This window comes from Acanthopagrus latus, chromosome 17 (genome assembly GCF_904848185.1).
Source record: "Acanthopagrus latus isolate v.2019 chromosome 17, fAcaLat1.1, whole genome shotgun sequence".
Taxonomy (NCBI): domain Eukaryota; kingdom Metazoa; phylum Chordata; class Actinopteri; order Spariformes; family Sparidae; genus Acanthopagrus; species Acanthopagrus latus.
The window spans coordinates 11,574,002-11,597,149 of NC_051055.1; the positions used below are offsets into that span (position 1 = coordinate 11,574,002).

The window sequence follows — 23,148 nt, forward strand, 5'->3', positions numbered from 1 at the left end:
AAATGTAATAATGTAACCTAAAACCTAAACCTAAAAAAAATTTAACCAATATGTAACCTAAAATGGTGCATCAAGTGTTAACCCTAAGCCAACAGTGTCATTAAACCAACACAAGCTGGCTTTTGAACTAAAAAAGTATTTTGAAGGTCACATTAGTGATTTTGCTTGAATACCAACACTAAAAAGCAATTTTTTAACAAATGCTACCAACACTGAACTATTAAAGCTAGAACCTGTGCTGTGAGTGTATTAAACATGAAGGCACCCAATCGCTCTCTGATTGACGGTCAGTGATCATTACAATATCATTAAGTCTATATTATAATGGCTTTGATCATGTAAAAGACTTGTCTCTATATTAAAGGTAATGGAAGAGCCACAATCATCAAATGCTAAAACTCTTCATTTCATATGTTAATATCTTATATAATATATATATATAATATATTTATATATAATATATAATATCTTATGGCAACAAATATAGCGTGACCTTTCAGCTAAAACCAGCAGGGTTTTTTCAGCTAGGACAGTGTCTCACTTGTTTATCAGCCACACTTTGTTTTGATGTGCTAGTCTGTGTTATTTTGATAGGCTACATGAAGCATCTGTGAACTTTGTGTCACTGATAAGGATCTCACAGTCACACTTAGGGACGTACAGGAAACAACATCTGCACTTCTCTTTCACAAGCCTACCACTTATTACTAGGGGGTTGCAGACAGTTGGTTCATCACTATTTGAGGACATCACATCCAGAAAGATCCAGAAAGAGAAATAACGAGCCCTGAAAAGAAGCTACTGACTACGCATAGGAAAAAACATCACTGAGATATCACCATGGCAGGTGAATGCATTTTAACTGTTTCTTTTTTTCTTTTTTGCTTAATATATACATAAATTATTGTATTGTTGGCTTGCTGAAGAAATATATTGTCTGTGATTATTTGTGATGCTTGACGCTAAATACAATGCTGCAGTCCTATTTCCATTTTGTATTTAAACGTCCAAATGCAGACCTAATGTAAACTTCATCACTTTTTGGTATTTCCAAGTGGGTCTTTCTTAAAATGTTTAAATCCTGATATTAAAATATTTTTTACTATGTTTGAATTTTGTTTTTTAAAATAAGGAAATGCAAAATATTGAGTAATAATTTAAGTAATTTCAAAAAACTCCTGCAAATCCTTCTTCATATAGAACCTAAAAATGTGTATCTACTAACAAAGACAAAATTTCAAAGGAAGTCAAATCTGAAGTAACAAACATTTGAAAGATTCAAAAATCTAAAATCTGAAATGATAATTTATGTGGCATAAATCTAAAAGAAAACCTGATGACAGACCAAAAGAAAGACAGAAAGAAAGAAACACTTTGCTGCTGACTTTATCAGGGATTTGATCAACAATATATGGCAATTTGACCTCATATAAACTACTTTGGCCACAGTGTTTGCAATTATGCTGTGAAATTGTGTATGTATAGGTGTCACACATTTTCCCAGCAATAGAGTGAGTTACACATAAAGACCAACAGGTGGCATAAAACCTCTATTATCAGTTGACCTTTTAGACCGACTCACTCTACTGACATGTGCTCATAATCTCTCACTTACAGTGTAATAATGCATGTAGATAGATTAGGTAAATTCAATTTACTTGGTTTTCTGTATTTCTGTATTGAGATATTCATCTGTGAGTTATCTACCCTTTCACCAGTATGGTAGAGTTCAATGGAAATTTAGTTTGCAACACTGACAGTATTAAAAATGTTTGAAAAACAGCATTGTGTTGTACAGGCCACAGTGGCCACATCGTTCTATGAATAATCACAGCTATCAGTGTAGTAATTTGAAGTGCATTTTTTTTCAATACACTGACTACCAGAAACTTCATTCCATTCACTTCCACTAATAATTTGTTCAAATGTAATGCATTCATTTCAATGCATTTTATTCTTATGTATAGGAATTATATCTAACATAAGGTTATATGCTGTAACTGCTGAAATGACAAAAAGTAAATCTCTGTCTGCAGATGTTGGAGCAGATACCACCACCACCTTAGTTTATGATTATGCCGATTATTACAGCCTGAATATAATTAACTTTAGTCCATGTGACTCCCATGGTGTGAACGCTTTTGGCAAGGTGTTCCTGCCCGTTCTCTACAGTCTGGTTTTCATCCTCGGCGTCATAGGTATGTATGTGTGTCTGTGTGTGTGTGTGTGTGTGTGTGTGTGTGTGTGTGTGTGTGTGTGTGTGTGTATGTTTGTGAGTGTGGGAGACAGAGACAGAGAGGGAGACACAGAGAAAGAGAGGGAGAGAGACAGAGATTGTGTGAGTTAATTGCACTTGCTACATAGTGAGAACTGGATCTTTTAACCACAAATGAGGACATTTTTTATAACTGGGGACATTTTGGCCAGTCCACATTTTAAAGAGGCTGGGGAATTCATCTCAGCACAAATGTGTGTGTGTGTGTGTGTGTGTGTGTGTGTGTGTGTGTGTGTGTGTACTTGTACTTGCTACATAGTGAGGACTGGATGTTCTTAACCACACATGAGGATATTTTTGGAAAGTGAAGACAGTTATGCCAGTCGTCGAGATAAGAGGGTATAGCAGTACATTACAAGTGTGTGTGTGTGTGTGTGTGTGTGTGTGTGTGTGTGTGTGTGTGTGTGTGTTGGTGAGAGAGAGAGAAAGTCACCAGGCAAAACTGTTAGTTAATTTGATAGTATGATTGATGATGAGATACGATTTGTTTTTCCTCTCCGCAGGTAATGGCCTCGTGGTGTGTGTCCTGGTGAAACACCGCAACCACACCAACCTGACAGACATCTGTCTCTTAAACCTTGCCGTCTCTGACCTCCTCTTCATCCTCACGCTGCCTTTCTACGCTCACTATGTTGTGGTCAGCACGTGGACCTTCGGAGACTTCATGTGCCGCTTTTCCGCTGTCTCCCACAACACCGGCTTCTTCAGCGGCATCTTCTTCATGGTTGTCATGACGCTGGACCGCTACACTGTCATCATGCACTCCCTCACGGTGGCACGATATCGCACTCTGAGGGCAGGGATCGCTATAACAATTATTGTTTGGATGTTGAGCTTCAGTGTGTCTCTACCCGCTCTTACCTTCACAAAGGTGACAAATGAGTCTTCCCTGCTTGCTTGTAGCTACACCCCGGATAGCTACGCCTGGGAGCTTTATGAACTCTTGGCACCAAATATACTAGGTCTTGTGATTCCCTTGCTGGTGATGGTAATTTGCTACCTCAGGATCATCCCCACACTAGTGAACATGAGGACCACAAAGAAGCACCGTGTCGTCAAGCTGATCGTCTCCATAATAGTTGCATTTTTCCTGTTCTGGACCCCATATAACATTTCTCTTGTCCTCAAGTTTCTGAAAGATGGGAAAAAAATGCAAAGTGACGAATGCACCCTGGGGGGAAATCTGAAGCTGGCAGTAACAGTGACTGAGACCATTGCTTACACTCACTGCTGCCTGAACCCCATCATATATGCCTTTGTGGGGCAAAAGTTTATGAAACGAGCCATGCAGCTGCTGAAGGACTGGGTGCCTTGGATTCCCTTTCCCTCCAGAAATGATATGTCAGACAGCTCATACAGGAAAAGCTCCATTATGTCCAGGTCCTCCGAGCTCACCTCCACCATCATCAAGTAGGAGGTGGAGGGCCATGTTTTATGGACATCAGCTAGAGAGTTTGACATGTCTTCATACAGGGTTGCCTTGTTATTCCATTTTATCACTGTTCATGTATCATCTTTTTTCTTTCTTTCTTTCTTTTTTGTTGCAGTTTCCACCTGTGACAGCTGTGTCCACATTATCATCTTCAGACCAGTCAGATTTAGTTTAGCACTCAGAATTTGAACTGGAATATTTTGTTTTGACTATAACTGAAGTGTGAAATTATCAGTCTCACCATCTCCTTCACTGTATGATTTTAGGCACTGTATATTGTAAATGCAATGCTCCATCTTTTCCTGCTGACATTGGAGGAAACTTAACGGCACTTCATAATCTACACAAGTGACTGAAACCTTGATGTTCTTGTTTGTTACAGTATGTAACCACAAAGTGTGTTTGTCTGTGCCTGATGTGTCTAAAGTGTTTCTGCTTCTCCTTTTTTTTTCCCCTTTTCACACTTTTTTTTTATTTGGCTGTAAGTTGACGGAAAAACATTCATGGTGTAGGGGAAAACTCAACAGTTGAAAATAAGAAATGAGGCAAAATACTCTTTTACAACACAGAGTTGTTTTTTTCACTCCACTTGTGGAAAAAGTTATTCATTCAGAAGTGTGATGATGAATCAAAGATAATGCATCTGTTGATATGGAACCAGTGTCTTCTCATCACATGTACCAGTAACTTTCCATTATTTTTTTTGGATTTTGTGTTATGTTTCACATTTGTAAATATGTACAGTACACAGTGTATTTGCAATTTTCTAGTCTCTTCATTCTCAATGTATTCTTTTTTGCTGCTGTATCATGTTGTGATTTGTTGTTGTAGTGATTTTGTTTGCGAAAAGAGACAATAAAGTTTTACATCTCCTAAATCTCCTGACACTACACTGAATCCAAGGCAAAACACACATCATCCCAATCTGCTATGTATTCAGTTTTCAATTTTATGCATTGAACACTTGGTTAGGGTCTGGAAAAGATCATATTTCGGCTATCCTGGCTCTGTTGCCAGACACACAGCTGGAGAGTATCCTGACATCTCATTAAACATATTCAGCTTGGTCCATGAATTAACAGTCATCTCACATAGTTGTAGCGCAACTGACATCCCCCCACCTACCTACTGACATGAGAGTCAGTCTGAATACATGTAATGTGTGCGCAGAATGACTTGTAAGTACAAAACACAAATGTTGTTATTTAATTATCATTATTTTTTGTTATCAAATTCTGGTTATGGGGCTGCATCTTGTGCTTATCTGAGATTAAAGTTTGAGATGGTCACAAATCAAAATAATTAGGTGGCATTTATTTCCTAGTGCTGAGTTAGTGTCATAATGCACAAAGGCAGCTTATTCTGATGGGCAGTGGTTACAGTGGTTGAGGAAATATTTCAGTAGACAATTGAGACAATTTAGAACACCACATTTTAAGATTCAGGTCTCACCTGTTTTATATTCAAATTATACAAAAGTATTAAAACTGAAAAAGAAATCTGTAAATTCCTGATGAGCTGAATACTCTTCAAGAAGTCATGACTCCGAAGTGAGATAAACGGATCTGCAAAAACGAGAAAAGCTCCTCATTAGAATAGACTTTCCCCTCGGCTCCGTTCTTGCCACATGCGAGTACATAAAGGGACAATTCTGAGAAAACCACACTGACATCTCTATGCAAGTTTGACACAATGCAGAGGAAACAACAAAACCCCAGTGCTCACCTTACCAGAAATGAGTTCTGCAGCAGGATTTGACACAAAAAGCGAGCAGTGCAAAGTGACAGGATGACACGCATGCTTGATGCCCAGCACAAGAACATGATCATTCAGGAGCAGTGAATTGTTGGCGGACGATGTGGTAAGCACTAACTTTTTACTTTTAAAATGATAAGCCGCTTTTTTACCAGACATACTTTATCTCTCTCACCTCCTACACTTTGAGGATTATGTGTGCATGCGTGTGTGTGTGTGTGTGTGTGTGCTTGCGTGTGTGTGTGTGTAAACACTGTCAGCCACAGGAAGCGAGGGTCGGTGTTGGTTTGTGATGATAGCGAAAGAAAAAAGCATGACATGTGGTTCCAAAGAGATCCCCCATATTTGATTATGGTCACATCAAGAGGAAGTTTGCGACAGGCCCATTCATAGAAAGATAATTGTTGTCTCTTGTGAAAGTTGGTGTTGAAAATTGTTGTACTACCGACATTCAGATGGAGGTACTGTGGTTACCTTCAGCGACAGTGCCTTAAACACTGTCATCGCTGTGGATTTCTGTCACATTTGGAAAATTATTTTAAGGTCTTAAATAGCAGCTCAAGGCTGTTGGACATGACTCACCACATGATGCGTATTATCTAAAAGGTTCAACTTAAAGGGCAGGAAGTTTTTGTCACTACAAAGTGTTCATTGTGGAACATACAGAGTTCACTCATCGTGACGGTGTGCCAGAAAAAAAATATGTGTCTCTCTATCTCTGTTTCCTGTAGATTTGATAGTGGAGGAAAGTTTATTACAAACACCTCAGACCAAACAAAGGGGAGCGTGCCCTCTACACCGCAAGAAAACAGACTCAGCAGCCAGAAGATCTTATTGTTGATAAAGTAAGTACTAGTAGATTTTTTTTCTACATTAACAATGGAAATTAAAAGAAATTCTAGAACAAGAGTTGGCTTAAAGACAACAAGATGTCACAAAAAAAAACGGAGTCATTTCTGTTTGGATTTTAGATGGTCACTTTTGTCGGCCAAACCAGAGTTCATAGAGAATTATTGTAGTTTTTGTTGAGAAAGGCCGAATAACTAGACAAGGAAGCTAAATGTTTTGGGGTTTTTTTACACTTGAACTTCACATCTCCAAGAGAAATGCAAATTTGTGTTGAATTTGAAGTAAATCACATGTTGCGGCAAGTCCAACAGCCTAGGTTGTTTAACTATTGTGACAAGTCTAGTGCTACCCTGCAAAAAACGCAAAGTTTTACAAAGTCTATTTGTCCAATCAGTGGTCAAATTTTCTTTCTTTCTTTTTTTTTTTTTTTTTTTTTTTGCTTTTTATTACCTGGGAATTTCCTAGATAGTAGCATTTCAGTGGCCTAAATGACAATTATTAATATACTGTTGCGAAAAATCAACGTGTTGGTATTTTACTAGTCGGGAATGAGACTCAAAAATGAACTTTTTGTACTATAGTACTTTCTTATTAAACCGTTTTTACCCAAATTAATCCTTACAGCTCCTGTTCTTTTTCTCAAAGCAACATGAACCTATCAGAGAACGACTCCTCCATGTACTCAGGGGGGTACGACTATGAGCCCACCTGTGAGACGGATGCCAGTCTGCCTGATGGAGACAGGATTATGACGGTTCTTTGCTATGTGATGTTTGGGTTAGGCCTGCTAGGTATGTTCAAAAAGGTTTGAATCTTAAAGAGAGATAGAAACATGTATTACTTTCTCAGCACATTGTATGGCATTAACCAGAATGCAATGAAATAATTTGATTCCACAGGCAACACCACGATTCTCTGGGTTCTCCTCCGGCACATCAAGCTGAAGACCATGACGGACGTGTGCCTCCTCAACCTGGCCCTGTCTGACCTCATCCTGGCTGCATCCCTGCCCCTCTGGGCCATCAATGCCCACAACCTTGCATTGTGCAAACTGATGACAGGAGTCTATCAGGTGTGGTTTAAAATTATCATCATTTTTAACACCAAAAAATGACAAATGACTCCACAGATCTAATGATTTGGAAGGCAGAATTCATAAGGTGTAGTTTACTAATAAGATATTAGAAATCACTCCTCCTACATCGACACATTACGTTTTCTGTGGTTTTGTAGTTGCTGTAAGGTGTGAAAAGTCATGTTCAGACTGGGGCCTTCACTCAATTATGAAACAGTACATGTGAAATGTCAGCGTGTAAATGCAATGGTGGATCACATGAGTAAGGTATTATTGGCAATTATCAACATCTCTAATAATATCTATAAAAAATATTGCTGCAAATAAAGTTTATTGAGGTTGTGCACATATTTCTGTGTTCCACTTTAAACATAAGTGATGTGTAATTTTTTTTATGACAGTTTTTTAATTTTACAATGATCAAGGTGAGATCGAGTGTCAGGTGAAACAGCTTCTGTTTAATGTGGCTGTATGAAAAATCTCACTGCGGCCCGTAAAGACTGACACCTGTCACCATATACCACATCCTGCTCTGACTCTGCTCCCCCCTCTGCTCCTCTGTACAGCTGGGTTTCTACAGTGGGACAGTATTTGTGACTCTGATGAGTGTGGACCGCTACCTGGCCATCGTCCACGCTGTTGCAGCCATGCGAGCCCGGACCCTTCACTATGGAATCATTGCCAGCGTCATTATCTGGGTTATATCCTTCATTGCCGCGGCCCCTCAGGTGATCTTTGCCTCCTTGGAGATGGAACCGGGAGATCCCACTGTCCGGTGTCAGCCGCTCTATCCAGAGGACACGGAGAGGTTTTGGAAGTTGCTCCGAAACTTCAGTGAGAACACGGTGGGCCTTTTTGTGTGCCTCCCCATCATGATTTTCTGCTATGTGAAAATCCTGGTTGTGCTGACCAAGTGCCGAAACTCCAAAAAGGGCAGAGCTGTAAAGCTGATATTTGGTATAGTGTGTGTGTTTGTGGTGTGCTGGGTCCCCTACAATGTCATAGTGTTCCTTCAGACACTGCAGCTGTTCGACCTCCTAAACCACTGCGAGGCTACAAACAACATCGGCGCTGCTATGAGCTACGCTGAGATCATTGCACTGTCTCACTGCTGTGTGAATCCAGTCATCTATGCATTTGTAGGGGAGAAGTTCAGGAAGTCACTGGGCAAAGTGCTGACTAGGTATCCCTGCTGCATCCCCCGGCACCACAGCAGATGGATCTCCACCAACACCACAGATAAAGAAACTTCCAACACCCCTGTGAGATCAGAATATTAGGAATGATGAACACTCCCTGCTCCTGCGATGGTGTTCGCTGCGTGTGTGACATCGCGCATGATGGTTTTTGTTTTTTAATTCACGGACTACAGAAGGAAAAGTGTGCGTGCATGTGTGTGAGAGGTTTTCTGAGTGATTAGTGCTTCTAAGTGTTACTTGTGTTGAAAATGTACAACAATGTATGAAGACGTGTGCAATTCTAAGTGTATTTGTAATGTGTAGAACTATTGTGTAAATAAAGAAAATTAGATGATTGATTGCTCTCTCTTTTTAAAGTAAATGAAGAAATTGGTTTCCTGGATGTCGTTGATCTGTGAATGTAAAGCATTATTCTCGCTTGCCTGTGAAATGTCACGAGCTAAGCATGTTGCCTCAGAGGCGTATCGCCATTCATGAGCTTAAGGTGATAAAACAATTCAGTTCCATATCATTTATGTATATAACATTTCTGTAAATGTACCGCTATTAGCCTGCCAGCGAAAATCTTCAACTGCAGGACCTTTTGGTGAGATGTTCTGAAACTAGTGAGGTGGTGGTTAAAATGTGCAGACAGCAAAAGCAACAAAAATAGGCTTTCTCAAAACAGCGTGCAAGTCAAGCCATGCACAGCAGCAGGAAACAGCACAACATTAGCACAATAATACTGAAACAATAATCCACTATTCGGCACATGCAAGCAGCGCACAGCCAAGCAATACTGATTTGAAACGTTTTGCGACACGTGCATTTGCATGAAACACATATACTGAATCCGACAACAACAACATGGGAAAGTTCGCAGCAAGTTAGCCAATAACAACAACAGTTATAATAATACCATGAGCAATGTGTTTTGTGGTTTTTTTCAAAATCAAATCACGTCACTTTCATTGTTATAAGAATTGTTGTTGTTGCTAATTCATTGTTAGAAAACACAGTGCGTGACATCCTCTGTCCTTAGAATAAATAAAAAAAATAAAATAAAAATGGAAGAAACCTCAGGAAGCGCCACAGGGGAGTGATCCCTCTCCCTGGAGGGACAGGCGTGCAACAGATCTTGCACGTTCAGAACACAAAAGGGTATACGAACGTCACTGACAGAATAGTGGATTATATAAAGTGAACAATGTGTGTCGGGCAGGACAGCTGAGCAGGCCATGTTGTCGTCAAGTTGGGCCTGAGCCGCACCGCATCCTCGTCCCTGTGGTGACCGAGAGAGGAGGCGGGCCGCACAAGACACTCAGGCCTTTGTGAGACTTTGTGTGAAGGTTGGTAGTTGACCTAGTTTCTTGTTTCAGGTGATATGCAGTCCACAATTAGGAGGCTCTTACAGAAAAGGAAGCTCAGCGCTAGCTTCGCGCAGGACACGGAAGTCACCCGCCACGAACCAGCTGACATACCTGCTGGTTAAATCAACATTACCACTCAGTCTCACCCCAATCACAGCCTTTCTCTGCCGCTCGAAAAGCTTGCCCATCACCAACCCGGCATCCATCTTTTTTTTTTCTGCTTAATATTATTAATGCATTCAATTTTGCCAGCTCAGGGTGCTGTATTTGCCAGGAGTGCTGCAGTAGTTTTTTTCTGTCTTGCGTTGCCTGCTTGTGCACAGAGAGAACGGGCTGAAGTGTTGAACCTTCGCTTGACTCCAGGTCATCATATGTTGTTGGGAATAACATTTGAATTCATATAAACCCATGCTGCAGTAAATATTAGGCAATTTTTGGTATTTGGTTCTATCTTTCAGTTGTTCCCCTTATGATTGGAAGCCTAAGGTAGAGTTGAGGAGATATCTGACATGAGAGACTACATGGATGAGTTTCAGGCCGTCTTTCTCGGCAGCGTGTAATTTATTTGAAAAGGAGTGTGTGGTGAGTAGTACATCTGTGTCATATAATAACAGCCTCCCTGACTAACAGGCCAGCGTTTGGTCATTCGCACCTTCAGCTGCCTTCACCCACTGATCAAAATGTTCAAAATGATGCATGACATGTGGTAAGTTCTGTGGTATGCAATAGTCACACCTCAATCCGAGCCTTAGATATTAGTCAAAACTTTATCCTGCAGAGAGAAAGTCACTTGCTTCCTATGCTCTCTGTTAAAACTCTTGCCAGTCTAGACTGCACCAGCAGCTGCATCAGCAGTATCACTTCTTCAGAAAAGCACAAGCCTGCGTGCTCTGCTCAGCTGTGGGTGCCTGCTGGTTTGACCAGAGTTCAGCCTGCAGCTATTAGAGCATGTATGTGGACTCGTGGTTCTGAGTATCCGCAGACGCTGCGGCTCTTAAAAGAACGCTTTCGAAAGCATCGTCAGGAAGTACCAAACCATCTTGTTTCATATGCACACCCACAAGCCCCCTGAAGTTTGGTTAGGGGGTGGGAGTAACAAGGTGTAGCAAGGTTGCACACTTCTACACTCTGTCATTTGTAGTGTTAAAACCATATTTGATTTCGTTGGTGCAGCGCATGATCAGATCAGATGCACTGTTGATCATTTTCTTTTGACTTGGCCATCCACCTCTGCGTCTCGTGATCCGCAATGAACACCACTATCAGCTCCTTTGTTCACAGCACTGGCAGGTAAGGTTTTTTAAAGGCAGAGTAATGGAATATATATATATATATATATATATATATATATATATATATATATATATATATATATATATATATATATATATATATATATGAGTAATGTTGCTGTATGTGGATAGTTTAAAGTATTTGGATCCATAAGATTTGATAAGTTACAGTTTGATAGCATCTAACCAGAGGTTAAGTTCAGTGCACAGCAACAGCAGGGGGTATATATTTATATGCTAAGACGAAACAGTAATAACAGTATTCACAGAGTAAAATGAAGGCACTAAGATATACATTATGCAGAGTGTACAGCTGTTAAAGGCAGTTAAGGTCTCAGGGCATTTTTTTCCCCGACTTAAGCTTGTCTTGCTTTGGATCCATGGGACAGAAAATCTATTCTCCTGCACATTCATGTTTAAAATAGATCTGACGGAAAGATGCATTGGTGACACCGTGATCATCCATCAATTCTACATGGACAGCAACAGTACACAGACATTGTGAACTTTCATCGCATTTAAAGGTGCACAATGTTGTTTTGGGGGAGAAAATTTAATTATGAGAGAAAGATCTTCATTGACTGATCGAACACTATTTCAAACTGTTTTACTTTGTTTAATTTGGCGGTCAAACAGTGTTCTGGGGGCCTTGTTTTCCCCATGAGCAAGGCTTGCTTATTCAGCTTTAAAAAATGAATTTTCCTGAGTTTGTATTATTACCGTATTGATATTGTCAATTCTGAGTTTGAATTTCTTCTCCAAACTACATAGCGCCCCTTTAAATGCATAAACTCTGCAATGGCATCAGGAGTTTACAGCGCTGCAGTGGATCCACCAGAGCATCTTCCAGTGGCAATCTGTAAAGTTCCATTTTGCAAAACATCCTTTGCTTGCACAGCTTTTTCTGTGGAAGGAGCGCGGCACTGGAAGCCGCCTTGCATTCCCTTTAAATTTGCAGCAAACATTTTTAAAGGAGCTACCAAGTCCTGTTTTTTAGCAACAACTCAGTACGATGTTTGATTTTTTTTCACCTCAGCGGTTTGATATCCTACTCTCATTAAAGCCCTTAGAGGCAACATAAGGACAGATGTTGATGCAAACTAGCATCTGCTTTAAACACAAAAATGGGCAGCTGTTTTAGCTCATGTCAGGGGTGCCAAAACTGTCAAAACAAAACAAAAAAAACAATTTGATGCCTTAATCAGCATCATCTTCTCTATCAGAGAAACACTGAGCAGGCAATGCCCCAGCACGACTCATCAGCACTTCAAAGAAAAAAAAAGAAAAGACATTTTCTGATCAGTGCGTCATTCGGTCGCTTTGAGACTTTCTAAGAGATACAGTCTGATACAAGTAAACCACCAGCCCTGTCTGAAGGTCGCCAGAGCAACCTGCAGGTGTCTTTTTTCTGTGGCGACGTTGCACAATATGCCAACTCTTCAGACACCAAACATATGTGTGAAAAATCCTTAATAAGCTGCACCCCAACACATGTCAGTTTTCTGGACTTTCAACTGTTTCAGCTGTGAAATAAAGCTCCCCTCTTCGCTCCGTTACCTGCCTGCCGGTGCGCTTTGTGTTTGGGTCCCTGTTTGAATGTATGTGCCAGTGGAAAGTGGAAAGCGACAACTGTACACAATTACACAACAGGAAATAACTAACCAGTAACCAAAATCATGACAGGACTAGGCTCACCAACACTGTGCATCAAAGCTGTGAACAATGTTTCTTGCTTCCGTTTGTTTATAATAAACCTGATTGCTGCAGAGCCTGTATACATGTATGAGATATAAAACATATCCCACTGTAGAGGACGTATGTGCCTACCATATGTGCCCTAAACCTAAACAGCTGAAAGATGGAAAAAAAAAAAAAAAGTCACCAGAATATCAAATGTATATTTTTAGAGGGCTTCTTTAAGCTCTGTCATGAGATAAAGGGTGTGTGCAGCTTTCCCTCTTGTGTTTTTTTTCCCTTCGCAAAGTAGGTCATGTGTTTAAATGTTTTCCAGGCAGCTGACAATGGCCACCACCATCCCTTCTGTCGGTGCTTTCAGCGGCTTAAGTGTGAATACGCCCATAGGAGACATGCCGAGGTAAGATTGAAAACAGCAGCCGACTCGGGTTCCACCTTTTCTTTCTCTCCTTGTCGTCATGAAGTCGATGTTAATGCATCTCTGTCCGTCTGTGCCTCGCTGGCGTCCACTGCCTCACTCTGCTGCTCCCGTCTCGAGCGGAGGAATTCCACAACTGCATTCTTGCTGCTCGTTTGTTTTGATAGCGCAGATTGCCTCAGTGAAAAGTTTTACTGAGCTCCTCACGGCTCGTAGAGTTTGATTTTAAAAATATACCTTAATCAGGATTGTTGTAGAGTAAGAAAAGTGAGCTGGAATAAGACTTCATGATCATTCATTTCCCTTTTCTGGTTTTGTTCCCCTGCTTCTCACCAGCTCTACAACAGAGCCCCTCGTGGAGAACTTCACTCTCACCACAGATTACTATGATTATGACACTGAATTTCTAGAGGGCTTCGGTCTCTGTCGGTATGAGCCTCACGGTGCCAGTTTCCTTCCAGCCCTCTACTCCGTCTTCTTCCTCGCTGGCCTTCTGGGTAATTCCCTGGTCATCTGGGTCATTGCCTGCGGGGCGCGACTCCGCAGCATGACCGACGTGTGCCTCCTCAACCTGGCTGTGGCTGACCTTCTCCTGGTGTGCTCCCTCCCCTTCCTCGCCCACCAAGCCCGCGACCAGTGGCTGTTCGGGGACGCCATGTGCAAAATGGTCCTGGGCGTTTATCAAATCGCTTTCTACTGCGGGATCTTCTTCATCAGTCTGATGAGCATCGACCGCTACTTGGCCGTGGTGCACGCTGTTTACGCCATGAGAGCACGGACAAGATCCTTCGGAATGATCGCAGCTGCCGTCACGTGGGTGGCCGGATTTTTGGCTTCTTTCCCTGACCTGGTCTTTCTCAGCGAGAAGAGAGGCAGCGGCAATGTAACTCACTGCTACCCCGCATTCCCCAAAGCCGCACCAGAGGGTGGCAGCACAGGCACCTCTCACTTCTGGAGGGTGTTCAGCCTTTTCAAAATGAACATTCTGGGCCTGTTCATCCCGTTTGTCATCATGAGCTTCTGCTACTCCCAGATCGTGTGGAGACTGCTGTACAGCCAGTCATCCAAGAAACAGGCCATCCGATTAGTTCTGATGGTGGTGGCTGTCTTCTTCTGCTGCTGGATTCCCTACAACGTCGCGTCGTTCTTCAGCGCGCTGGAGCTATTGGACGTCTACTCGGAGTGCGAGAGCAGCAAGGCCATCCGACTGGCCCTACAAGTCACCGAGGCCGTCGCCTACTCTCACAGCTGCCTCAACCCCATCCTGTATGTGTTTGTCGGGGAGAAGTTCAGGAGGCACCTGCTGAGGCTGATAAACAGGACACCCTGCAGACTGTGCCAGGTGATCAAGGTCTACCTGCCGCAGGATAGAATCGCGGGGTCGGTCTACTCTCAGACCACCAGTGTGGATGAGAGGAGCACAGCTGTGTGAAGTGGGGGAAGTGGTTTTGGTGTGCTTATCTGCCATCTCCACAGTGAAAAAGGTTTCCTGTGACGTCAGAAATCTTTGCAATCGTGACATCTAATATGTTGGTGTACAAAAGTACAGGGGAAGGGTGCAGTGAATTTTAGATACTTTAAAAAAAAAAAAAAATGTTGGAAAAGAGATTGTATCTGCTCTGGCAATTTTAGGTCAGTTGTTGTTTTGAACTGAATCTTGGTTCCCCCCCCCCCCTTTTCTTTTCTTTTGGATCACGTGTGATTGAGAGTGAGAAACTGTGTCACCTACAACAGCTGTCAGCAACGTCAGCATCAGACGCGTGAGCAGCCTCGTTTTATCATCAGCTGCCAAAAGAGATAACCAAGAGCCTAACTTAGGCACCCAACATGTCGGTCAGTAAGGGGAAACAGCTTTATGCAACAAATATTACCTTTCACTTGCGCGCGATGACCACTTGCACAACTGCATCCGTTCTGCTTAAGAAGTGCCGCATGTCATAGAGCTCTCACTGCAGCTGACAGCCTTTGTTCTGCAGGTTTCACAGCATCCGTAGCAGCAGATTTGCACCTAACCTCATCCTCACGTAAACCGCAACCTTGAGGGGAAGTATGTAAGCGAGTCGTCAGTTTCATCTTTGCAGTCTGTGTGCACAAAAATGAGCGTTGGACTGTCAGATTCTGACAACGTTCTGCTGCATTTCATGAAAAGAGATCTGAGGCAAAAGTTTTGAGGAGAACGATGCGATGTATTGATGTATGAATTATGTTACATTTAAGTCAATGATTGTACTTTCTGGTTGATTATACTTTTGGTCTAGTGATTGACCTTTGACTTTACACGCCAGTTTTTATATCGATTCCGTTTTGCACTTTCATAAAGTTGGGTGATTCTAGACAGTCTCGCCGCCAAATCACAAAATGTGAAATTTCTACGTAGTGCCGCTTTAAAAAGATCAAAATGTCATCCTGACACTTACGCAGTTTTGAGTGGGTCAAGGTGCATACACACCAAGTCATGATGCCACAAGTGTCTCTCATTAGAGGCTCCCTGTCTGGTATATGCTACATTTCTGTAATGCAGGCTTTAACGTTTTGTTTTGCTGAATTACATCATAACCTGTCATAACATCATCAGTGGCACTGCGGTGTCTTTACGTTTGCTGTATTCTTATCGTGCTTTTCTACGTCATTGTATTTTTATTCTTTTATGTCGCGAAACACCGTGTTGAGATTTGAGAAATGTTTTGTTGTTGTTATTAATGCTGATATACAGAGCCAGTACATGCCAACACAAGCAGATATTTTTTGGAGTGCTGAGGTCATGTGAAATATGAATGTATAATAAAAAGGTCTCTGGCTTCTTTCAATAAAATGCCCCAAATATTTGATAAACTCTTTGTTTGTCTTCTGTTCACTTATGTGTTCCGATGTTTTATTGCATTGACCTCTTGTCATCATGTGGATTATATTTTCATCGGCTGTTTACTTCTTCCTAGCATTGCCATCAGTAGTAGAGGGGGCACTGACTCTGCTGCATCTACGTGACACCCACTTCTTTAGCCTCAGTCATGACAGTGTGCTTGTCATGATTTGGAATCAAACAATCCACCCATCAGTCCCATCAGCTGCTCAAAGTGATTCTTCCCTATAAAACCCAAATGGGCTGATGTGAGAGGCCTGATCCTCTGAACATGGAACAGCAGACACCAGTGGTGACTTGTGAGATGAGATGCTGTTCAGTGCATAGAGGCGTGTGTCTGATCTGGACGGTAGATGATGCTAAACAACACAGAGAGTGAACTGCAGACGTGTGTAGACTTGGTACCAACGCAGCTTCTCAGTATTTCTTCTCATCACACTGACGCATCTGTGTGAGGCGACAGGGTGCGAGGAAAAGATATAACAGTTTGGTGTAAGAACAAAGTCGAAAAATTTTAAAAAAGCAAAAAAAAAAAAAAGTACAAGTCCAGTCATTGTAAGTGATATATTATAGGCAACCTGAGATCATTCATCAACAAATCCCATCAGTTAAGAAGTGAGTTTTAAGAACACAAGAGGACACTGAGTGTGCGTGCCTGAGCTGGCGGCAGCATTTTGTGTTTTCTGTGTATCATCTTTGAAAAAAGCATGGATCAACTTTACTAGCTCTGCAAAAAGGAAGGAATGACTTGATCTTATTCAAATGTTTCAGTTGGACGAGGCAGCACTATTGAAGTAGCTACCTGACCATCAAAACACCAAAAACATTTTTTTTTAACATCATTAGACAGCATGTATTTAGTAAATAAAAGGGGAACCAGAGTAGACCCCTGGGGGACCCCACGCAAGAGAGCAGCACAAGGAAGGAAGCATCTCCACGGATAACAGGTCACAAATGAGCCAATCCAGAGCAACTTCGCTGATAACAACATAGTTTTTCAGATTTTCTATTCAGATAATATGGTTCCATGATACTAAATGTAAAGACAATTGCCCGGTCATAACATACACTCATTAAGAATAAAAAATGCTGAGGACTAAAGCTGACTCTCATTGCAGTCCTCATTAAAGAGGGGAGGAGCAGAGGAAAGATCTTCAAATCAGGCAGAACAGATTTAAACATAGCAAACAGCAAGCAGATACAACAAAAAATGTATCTCTGATCATGGAAAACCAAAAGCATTATCATTAGCTGAGTGCCTCTTGTATACTTACAGCCATTTCTGACAACAAAGGAACCTTTAGATTCCCGAGAACTGCCCGCTTTGAAATTTTGCAATTAGTAAGACAGTAGAAAGTAATTTATCTAACGTGATTTGAATAATCATTCTTTCATTCTAAGGAAATTTTCAACACTTCTGAAACTAGACGATGAGTGGAGTGGAGGGACTTACCCTGCACTGTTGAGGGGACAGGACACTGTTTCTGCCTATATTCAAGCTTTTAAACAGACATTCTGAAAGATTTGACTGGACAAGGTGACCAAATGTACAACACTGGGTTCACAAAAAGGTGCGACGCTTACAACTTCAATAAAAAACAGAATTCAGTCATTTGCAAACAAACCAGCAACAGTTTTCCTGAGTGTTACCAATGTAGCCAATGTGGTAAAACCCTTTATACTGTCACCTGTTGGTGGAAATTGGTTGGGTTCTGTTGCTTTCCAGAATGTGAGAGAATCCATTGATTGTTTCATGAGTGTGCAATCATCAAACATTAAACACAACATCAGTTCTCCAGTGCCATCTAGTGGTCTTGCGTAACCTGACTGCACTGCAGGGTAACATGGTTGCTGTCAGTGTAAAGGACACGCTCATGTCATCTTCTCCGAAACAAGACCGACTTTCTAGTTATTCTTCATGAATGGTGAGAAGTTATTTTTTGGCGGCAGGCATGGATTACTAAATGTGTCTGTGTCATTCATCTTTTTGGACGGTTTCACTTGTTGAAACCAAGAAAAAAAAAGGAGTCAGTCCGGGAAGAAAAGGAGTCAAACAGGGATTTCTTCGTATGAGTAAATGCTGAATTCAGTGGGTGAAGGAGACAGAAGCATGCCCAGAAGCTAAAGCAGATTAACTGTAACAATGGAAGGGTGGGGGGCGGTATTGATTTTATTCAAAATAAATACAATATAAATAAAATATACGATTGATTGTATCGATTTTATATAAAATAAATAAAATCGATAAAAACAGTTTTGCACCACGCAGCTTTCACTGGTCGAGCATAAACCACTCAGAAAGGTGCATGCACCACCTTCACACTTAACAGCTCTTGCATGCGATTTTGATCACAGTGTTGTGTGTAGAGATTGTACAGATATGTCCTCTGTGGTTTCATGCAAAACATAGGCTGCTTCTGCTACCAAGAAAAACAAAAATGGATTTCACGTTCAGTTCTTCTTTTTCCATCTCCCTTCTCTTATAGCCACCTGCAGAGACACAGGTACTCTCTGTGTGAGGTAAACTTGGTTAAGGTTAAGGTATATGACAAAACTTTAATTTTGTTAGCGTTTGAACAAGACTTAAAACAGTTAAACAGTGACTTCCTCTGTGATTTGAAAGATCTCAGAGCATGATAACACATCATAAAAGCACGAGAAAGAAGTGGATCAAAGACGCATGGGAAATTACTCTTCGCAATCACACAACAGTCAACTAATTCATGCACAGCAGCAACATCTGCAGACGACAGATAAGATCAGCGACGCCCCCTCTTTGCTTTTTTCTATGGGTTATCACAGGTACACATCTTCACCGTGGTAAACACACTCACTTTACAGTACGCATCATTTTGTTTTTCTTCACCTTATCTTGCCTTTCATTTTTTGCGAAAGGTTTTTCCCTTGTTGGTCTAAATATCACACGTATCATGCACATTTTTTTATGCAAGAGGGAGAGACCAAGTGTGAAGCTGATGTATCGCTTTTCTCATGGATTGTAGTTCGAAATGAAAAACAATGAAGTAGTCTAGAGTTAGCCTTTATGCCACGTATGGAATCTGTTTACCATTCCCGTTTTAATTAATTTCTAATAACTGCTGACTTGTTCAGGGTTTTTCCCCTGCCTTACACTCATGCCAGGAATACACTATTGTCTCGCCTTCCAGCCCTCAGAGGTTATGCGAAATGATGAATGAATAACCATAGTTTCTAGAATAACTACAGCACATTTTCAGATGTGGGTGTATGTGTGCATCCTGTATTTGCACGCCGAGTGACACCATTTAGTTGTTCCTTGTACGTTTAATGGCAAAATAACAGAGGACAAAATAAAATATTTACAACACGTAGTAACATGTAAACACAATCTTCTGTACAAAGAAATATACATGCAAAAGTAAAAATAAGTCATAAGAAGACATTCAAAATGACATTGCTGCAGTCTTGTTCCATGTGTATTTAAAATATGACAGTTATGAGTTTTACATCCTGGGTGAGGGCAAACTGCCCGACCCTCTCTGTACATCTTTACATCATGTATAGGCTGGGTTTCTCAAAGTCATTTTTATTTCTTAGATCATATTCTTCACTGAATAGGCTTTGAGAGAATTCAATAACGGCATGATTTTGGGAAACCCAGATCCACACCAATAAATAAAATGACACAAAATGAGAGACTAACACTGTACAGACCAACAGGAGTCATGAACTCAACATGTTATTGACTTCTTTAACAGATTAACTGACAGTAATAACCTTCAAATAAAATAAAGAAGCAATGCACATTTTTTTCTTTTTTGTTTCACCCACCTCTCTAGGTCGACTCACTCAACTGGCACTGAAAAAAAAAGGGAGTTTCAACAACTTCTTATCTGAACACGTTCAAGAGCAAATAACTGTACGAGATTGCTTTCATGGCAGACCTGTTCATGCTGAGTGGTATTTATCAAAGGGATATATCTGAACAGTTGGTATTTTGTCCTAAAATGCACAATGCTTTCTCCAATCTTTTTAAATCCATGGTAAATGGGCCACAGAGAGACATTTTTCCAGACACATTTCTCATTAAAAAAAAAAGTTAACCAATTCTGTCTCATGACATCAAACTGAGATGCTAAAAGAAATCTAGCAACATAGACCAGAATCTACCTACAAAAGCCAAACGAACTCACACAGCAAACAACTTTGTGCACAGCTTTAAAAAAAAGACAAGTGAAATATTAGTTGTTTTTTCAGCAATAAACCACCAACAATTTCTTATTACAATAAGAATAAATAAAGCCAGACTGAACCATTGTAAACACTCATACGCCTGGGTTCAGTGTGGTACATTATAACTTAACATGAGAAATCATAAAAACAAAAAGAAAAACAAACACACATTTTAGCAGGAAAAGAAAGCATAGTCAACTTTGGTTTTGTTACAGAAAATAAAAACATAACAATGACAAAATGAAAGCATAAGTGCCTATATTTCATAGATACACATTTTTATACATTATTTCCCAAAACCCTCCTCCTGTCTGGGGGTTTTGCAGATATTAATACTGAACTTAATACGTAAGAGTTAACACAATACAGACATCTATCGCAGTACCAGGTACGTACATGCCTTTTTAAGAATACGGCTACAACACAAGTCTTCATAAATAGTTGCATAAATGTTAAAGCTGCAACATTGCACATGGGAATTGATGCAAAATACGAGTGCATTTCTAGTAGCGGTTTGTTCAGAGGTGAGATCCAGCTGCTGAGGGTCCGCAGGGAGCAACTGCACAGACTCACTAATACTCAGCAAATGAAATAGCTTTTGTTCATCTGAGACAAATTCTTCAAAATGAGAATGGAAGGCAGGAATACGTTATTTACAAATAAGGCGGATGCAGGTAGAGATCTGAGAAGCTTTGCCGAATAACTTTTAATACTTGTTCAAGTTAATTTAGTTTGTGTCGCAAACTGAAATGAGGGTTAACTTTCGAACTGAACGGGGGCATAAAGATAAGCAAACTATTGCACTGAATGTAACTACAATGTGTTTCTGGCAAACGTGGTTTTGGTCTTCTTACTCTTGAATAAGTGGACCCTGCTGATGGGTGCCACACGTCTCAGTTTTCTTTCTAGTTACTAATTCACCTTTGTTTTCGAAAAGGTATGAATAAAGACAGTTCTCTGTTTCCTCACTGTACATGGTTTCATTTACAAAAAGTAATCTCTCGTTACAAAAAAAAAAAAAAACATTGTCTTGTGTTCAACCGAAAGCAGCCTGAATTACTCTTAATATACAGTATTCTATTTTCTCTGTGTAACACTGTCCACAGCACGAGACTCGCTCACGCCGGCTTGTAGAGAAAGCTTGATTTTCTCCCTGCTAGGTCAAGGTTTGGAATCTCAAGTGGATTCCAACAGTTCATTTGTTGTGCAGGCATAATGACAATATGCCAAGGTTAAGGGGGAGGTGGGGGAGAGTCAAAGGGTTTATCAGCAGAGGTCAGTCAGTCAGCAGCAGCAGGACATTTGTGGCTTGGTGAGGGAAGAGGGGATCATTGTGGAAATGTTGCTGGTGGTCCTATCAGTAGGGTTTTAACACAGTTCAAGTGAACTGAGAAAACCTTCTGGACAGGGATTCCTTACAGTACATCCTAGAGTTAATGTTGTTGTCACGTCTACCCAGTGACTTGTTAGATGTGGTTGCGCAGGCGGCTCTGAAGGAAGGCCTTAATGGAGCCAATGGGACGAATATCGTTCTGGTGTTTCCGTCTCTCGATGAAGGAAATGAGTCTGGAGGTGTCCAGATGTGAGGTGTGATGGGTTGGAGATGGCTGCGTATGATTTAAGGTGGCGTCTCTGTTGGTCACACCACGAGGCTGGAGCCAGGGCTCCTGCAGGCAGGACGCTGCAGAGAGCCGTCGCTCCGGTTCACCCTGGAGCAGCAGGCAGACAAAGTCCCTGGCAGCTGAACTCACACCCTGGAAGTAGTCCTCTGGGAAGCTGAAGTCCAGACGACAGATGTTCAGACACGTCTCCTCCAAACTCTCATCCAGGAAGGGAGAGGCGCCGCTTAGTACAACATAGGTCACCACCCCTGTAAACCATTCAGTCAATACACCAGTAAATTAATCAATCAATGGGTGAGTGAGCTAGGTAGCAACAGTAATTGATGGGATGTGTGTATCTTTTGAAGAGTACTGAAGTGAGAACTGGAATTTTACTTCCGCCTCTATTACAAACTAAAGTTACGCATGGCTGCTAGTTACAAATTACTTGTACTTGGTTACCTAAGCTCCAGAGGTCAGACATCAGTGAGGCAGGCTGACCCAGGACCAGCTCAGGAGCAGAAAACTCTGGGCTCCCCAAGAGAGGGTGGATGTAGGGAGACGGAGGATTCAGATAAACGGCTTCACCAAAGTCTGTCAGCTTGATCACCGGCTGGGAGGACGCATGTTCCACCACAATGTTTTCAGGCTGCAGGAGCAGGAGCAAGACAACAATGTCTGACACAGAGAAACATCTTTCCCAAGACTGAGATCCAGCTTATATTATTGTTTACAGTTTATAGCTGACTCTTGTGATACTTACATTGTTTTACTCAAATTAAAAAGATGTAGACATTTTCAAAAATTGATTAAGGAAACTGGAAAAATTTCAATTAATTTTCAGTTGATTGTCTAATTTATTATTCTACTTGTCATTTATTTCTACACTGTTGTATGAATATGTATTTACTTTGAGATCCAGGTGTGCTATCCTCCAGCTGTGCAGGTAGTGGAGAGCTTCCAGAATATCTCTGAGATAGAGCGCTACCTTTTCCTCTGTCAGATTGCCCCAGCTCACTATATAGTCCAGGAAACGCCCTTGGTCTGCCCTGAAAACAGAAACACATAATGCACTTGTCATTAGCAACTTTTCACAGGGATAAAACATTTATTTTTGTATCCAACAACGGGGAGTC

The 23,148-nt window shown here is 41.1% G+C and overlaps 4 protein-coding genes across 6 annotated transcripts in view; 3 read left to right on the forward strand and 1 right to left on the reverse strand.

The window, feature by feature from the left end:
- The first annotated feature begins 654 nt into the window (after positions 1–654).
- On the forward strand, positions 655–4,584 carry LOC119006835 (C-C chemokine receptor type 1-like). 3 transcript variants are annotated; one of them, XM_037075967.1, is made up of 3 exons: positions 658–847; positions 2,037–2,198; positions 2,779–4,584. In XM_037075967.1, exons 1-3 carry the CDS (start codon positions 841–843, stop codon positions 3,687–3,689), a joined length of 1,080 nt encoding a protein of 359 aa, XP_036931862.1. In that variant the 5' UTR covers positions 658–840; the 3' UTR covers positions 3,690–4,584. The 3 variants fall into 3 exon arrangements, with proteins under 3 accessions (XP_036931863.1, XP_036931862.1, XP_036931861.1); XM_037075968.1 differs by lacking the exon at positions 2,037–2,198 and having other exon boundaries at positions 655–847; XM_037075966.1 differs by lacking the exon at positions 658–847 and having other exon boundaries at positions 865–2,198.
- Positions 4,585–5,399: 815 nt separating this feature from the next.
- Positions 5,400–8,920, forward strand: si:cabz01093077.1 (C-C chemokine receptor type 2). Its single transcript, XM_037073556.1, is given in 6 exon segments — positions 5,400–5,426; positions 5,428–5,480; positions 6,194–6,307; positions 6,957–7,102; positions 7,211–7,383; positions 7,953–8,920. Coding segments are annotated over 6 exon segments (1,227 nt in total). The 3' UTR covers positions 8,667–8,920.
- Positions 8,921–11,066: 2,146 nt separating this feature from the next.
- On the forward strand, positions 11,067–16,171 carry cabz01093075.1 (C-C chemokine receptor type 5). The gene is made up of 3 exons (XM_037072828.1): positions 11,067–11,224; positions 13,238–13,321; positions 13,676–16,171. Exons 1-3 carry the CDS (start codon positions 11,184–11,186, stop codon positions 14,769–14,771), a joined length of 1,221 nt encoding a protein of 406 aa, XP_036928723.1. The 5' UTR covers positions 11,067–11,183; the 3' UTR covers positions 14,772–16,171.
- A 3,311-nt stretch (positions 16,172–19,482) lies between these two features.
- The window catches only part of triob (trio Rho guanine nucleotide exchange factor b), a 105,496-nt gene continuing 101,830 nt past the window's right edge, over positions 19,483–23,148 (reverse strand). Inside the window, exons 59-61 of the mRNA XM_037075717.1 lie at positions 22,923–23,061; positions 22,475–22,661; positions 19,483–22,281 (exon numbers count right to left, since the gene is read on the reverse strand). Of these exons, the coding sequence (XP_036931612.1) occupies positions 21,878–22,281; positions 22,475–22,661; positions 22,923–23,061 (730 nt within the window). The 3' untranslated portion in view covers positions 19,483–21,877. The remainder of the gene's footprint in view (positions 22,282–22,474; positions 22,662–22,922; positions 23,062–23,148) is intronic.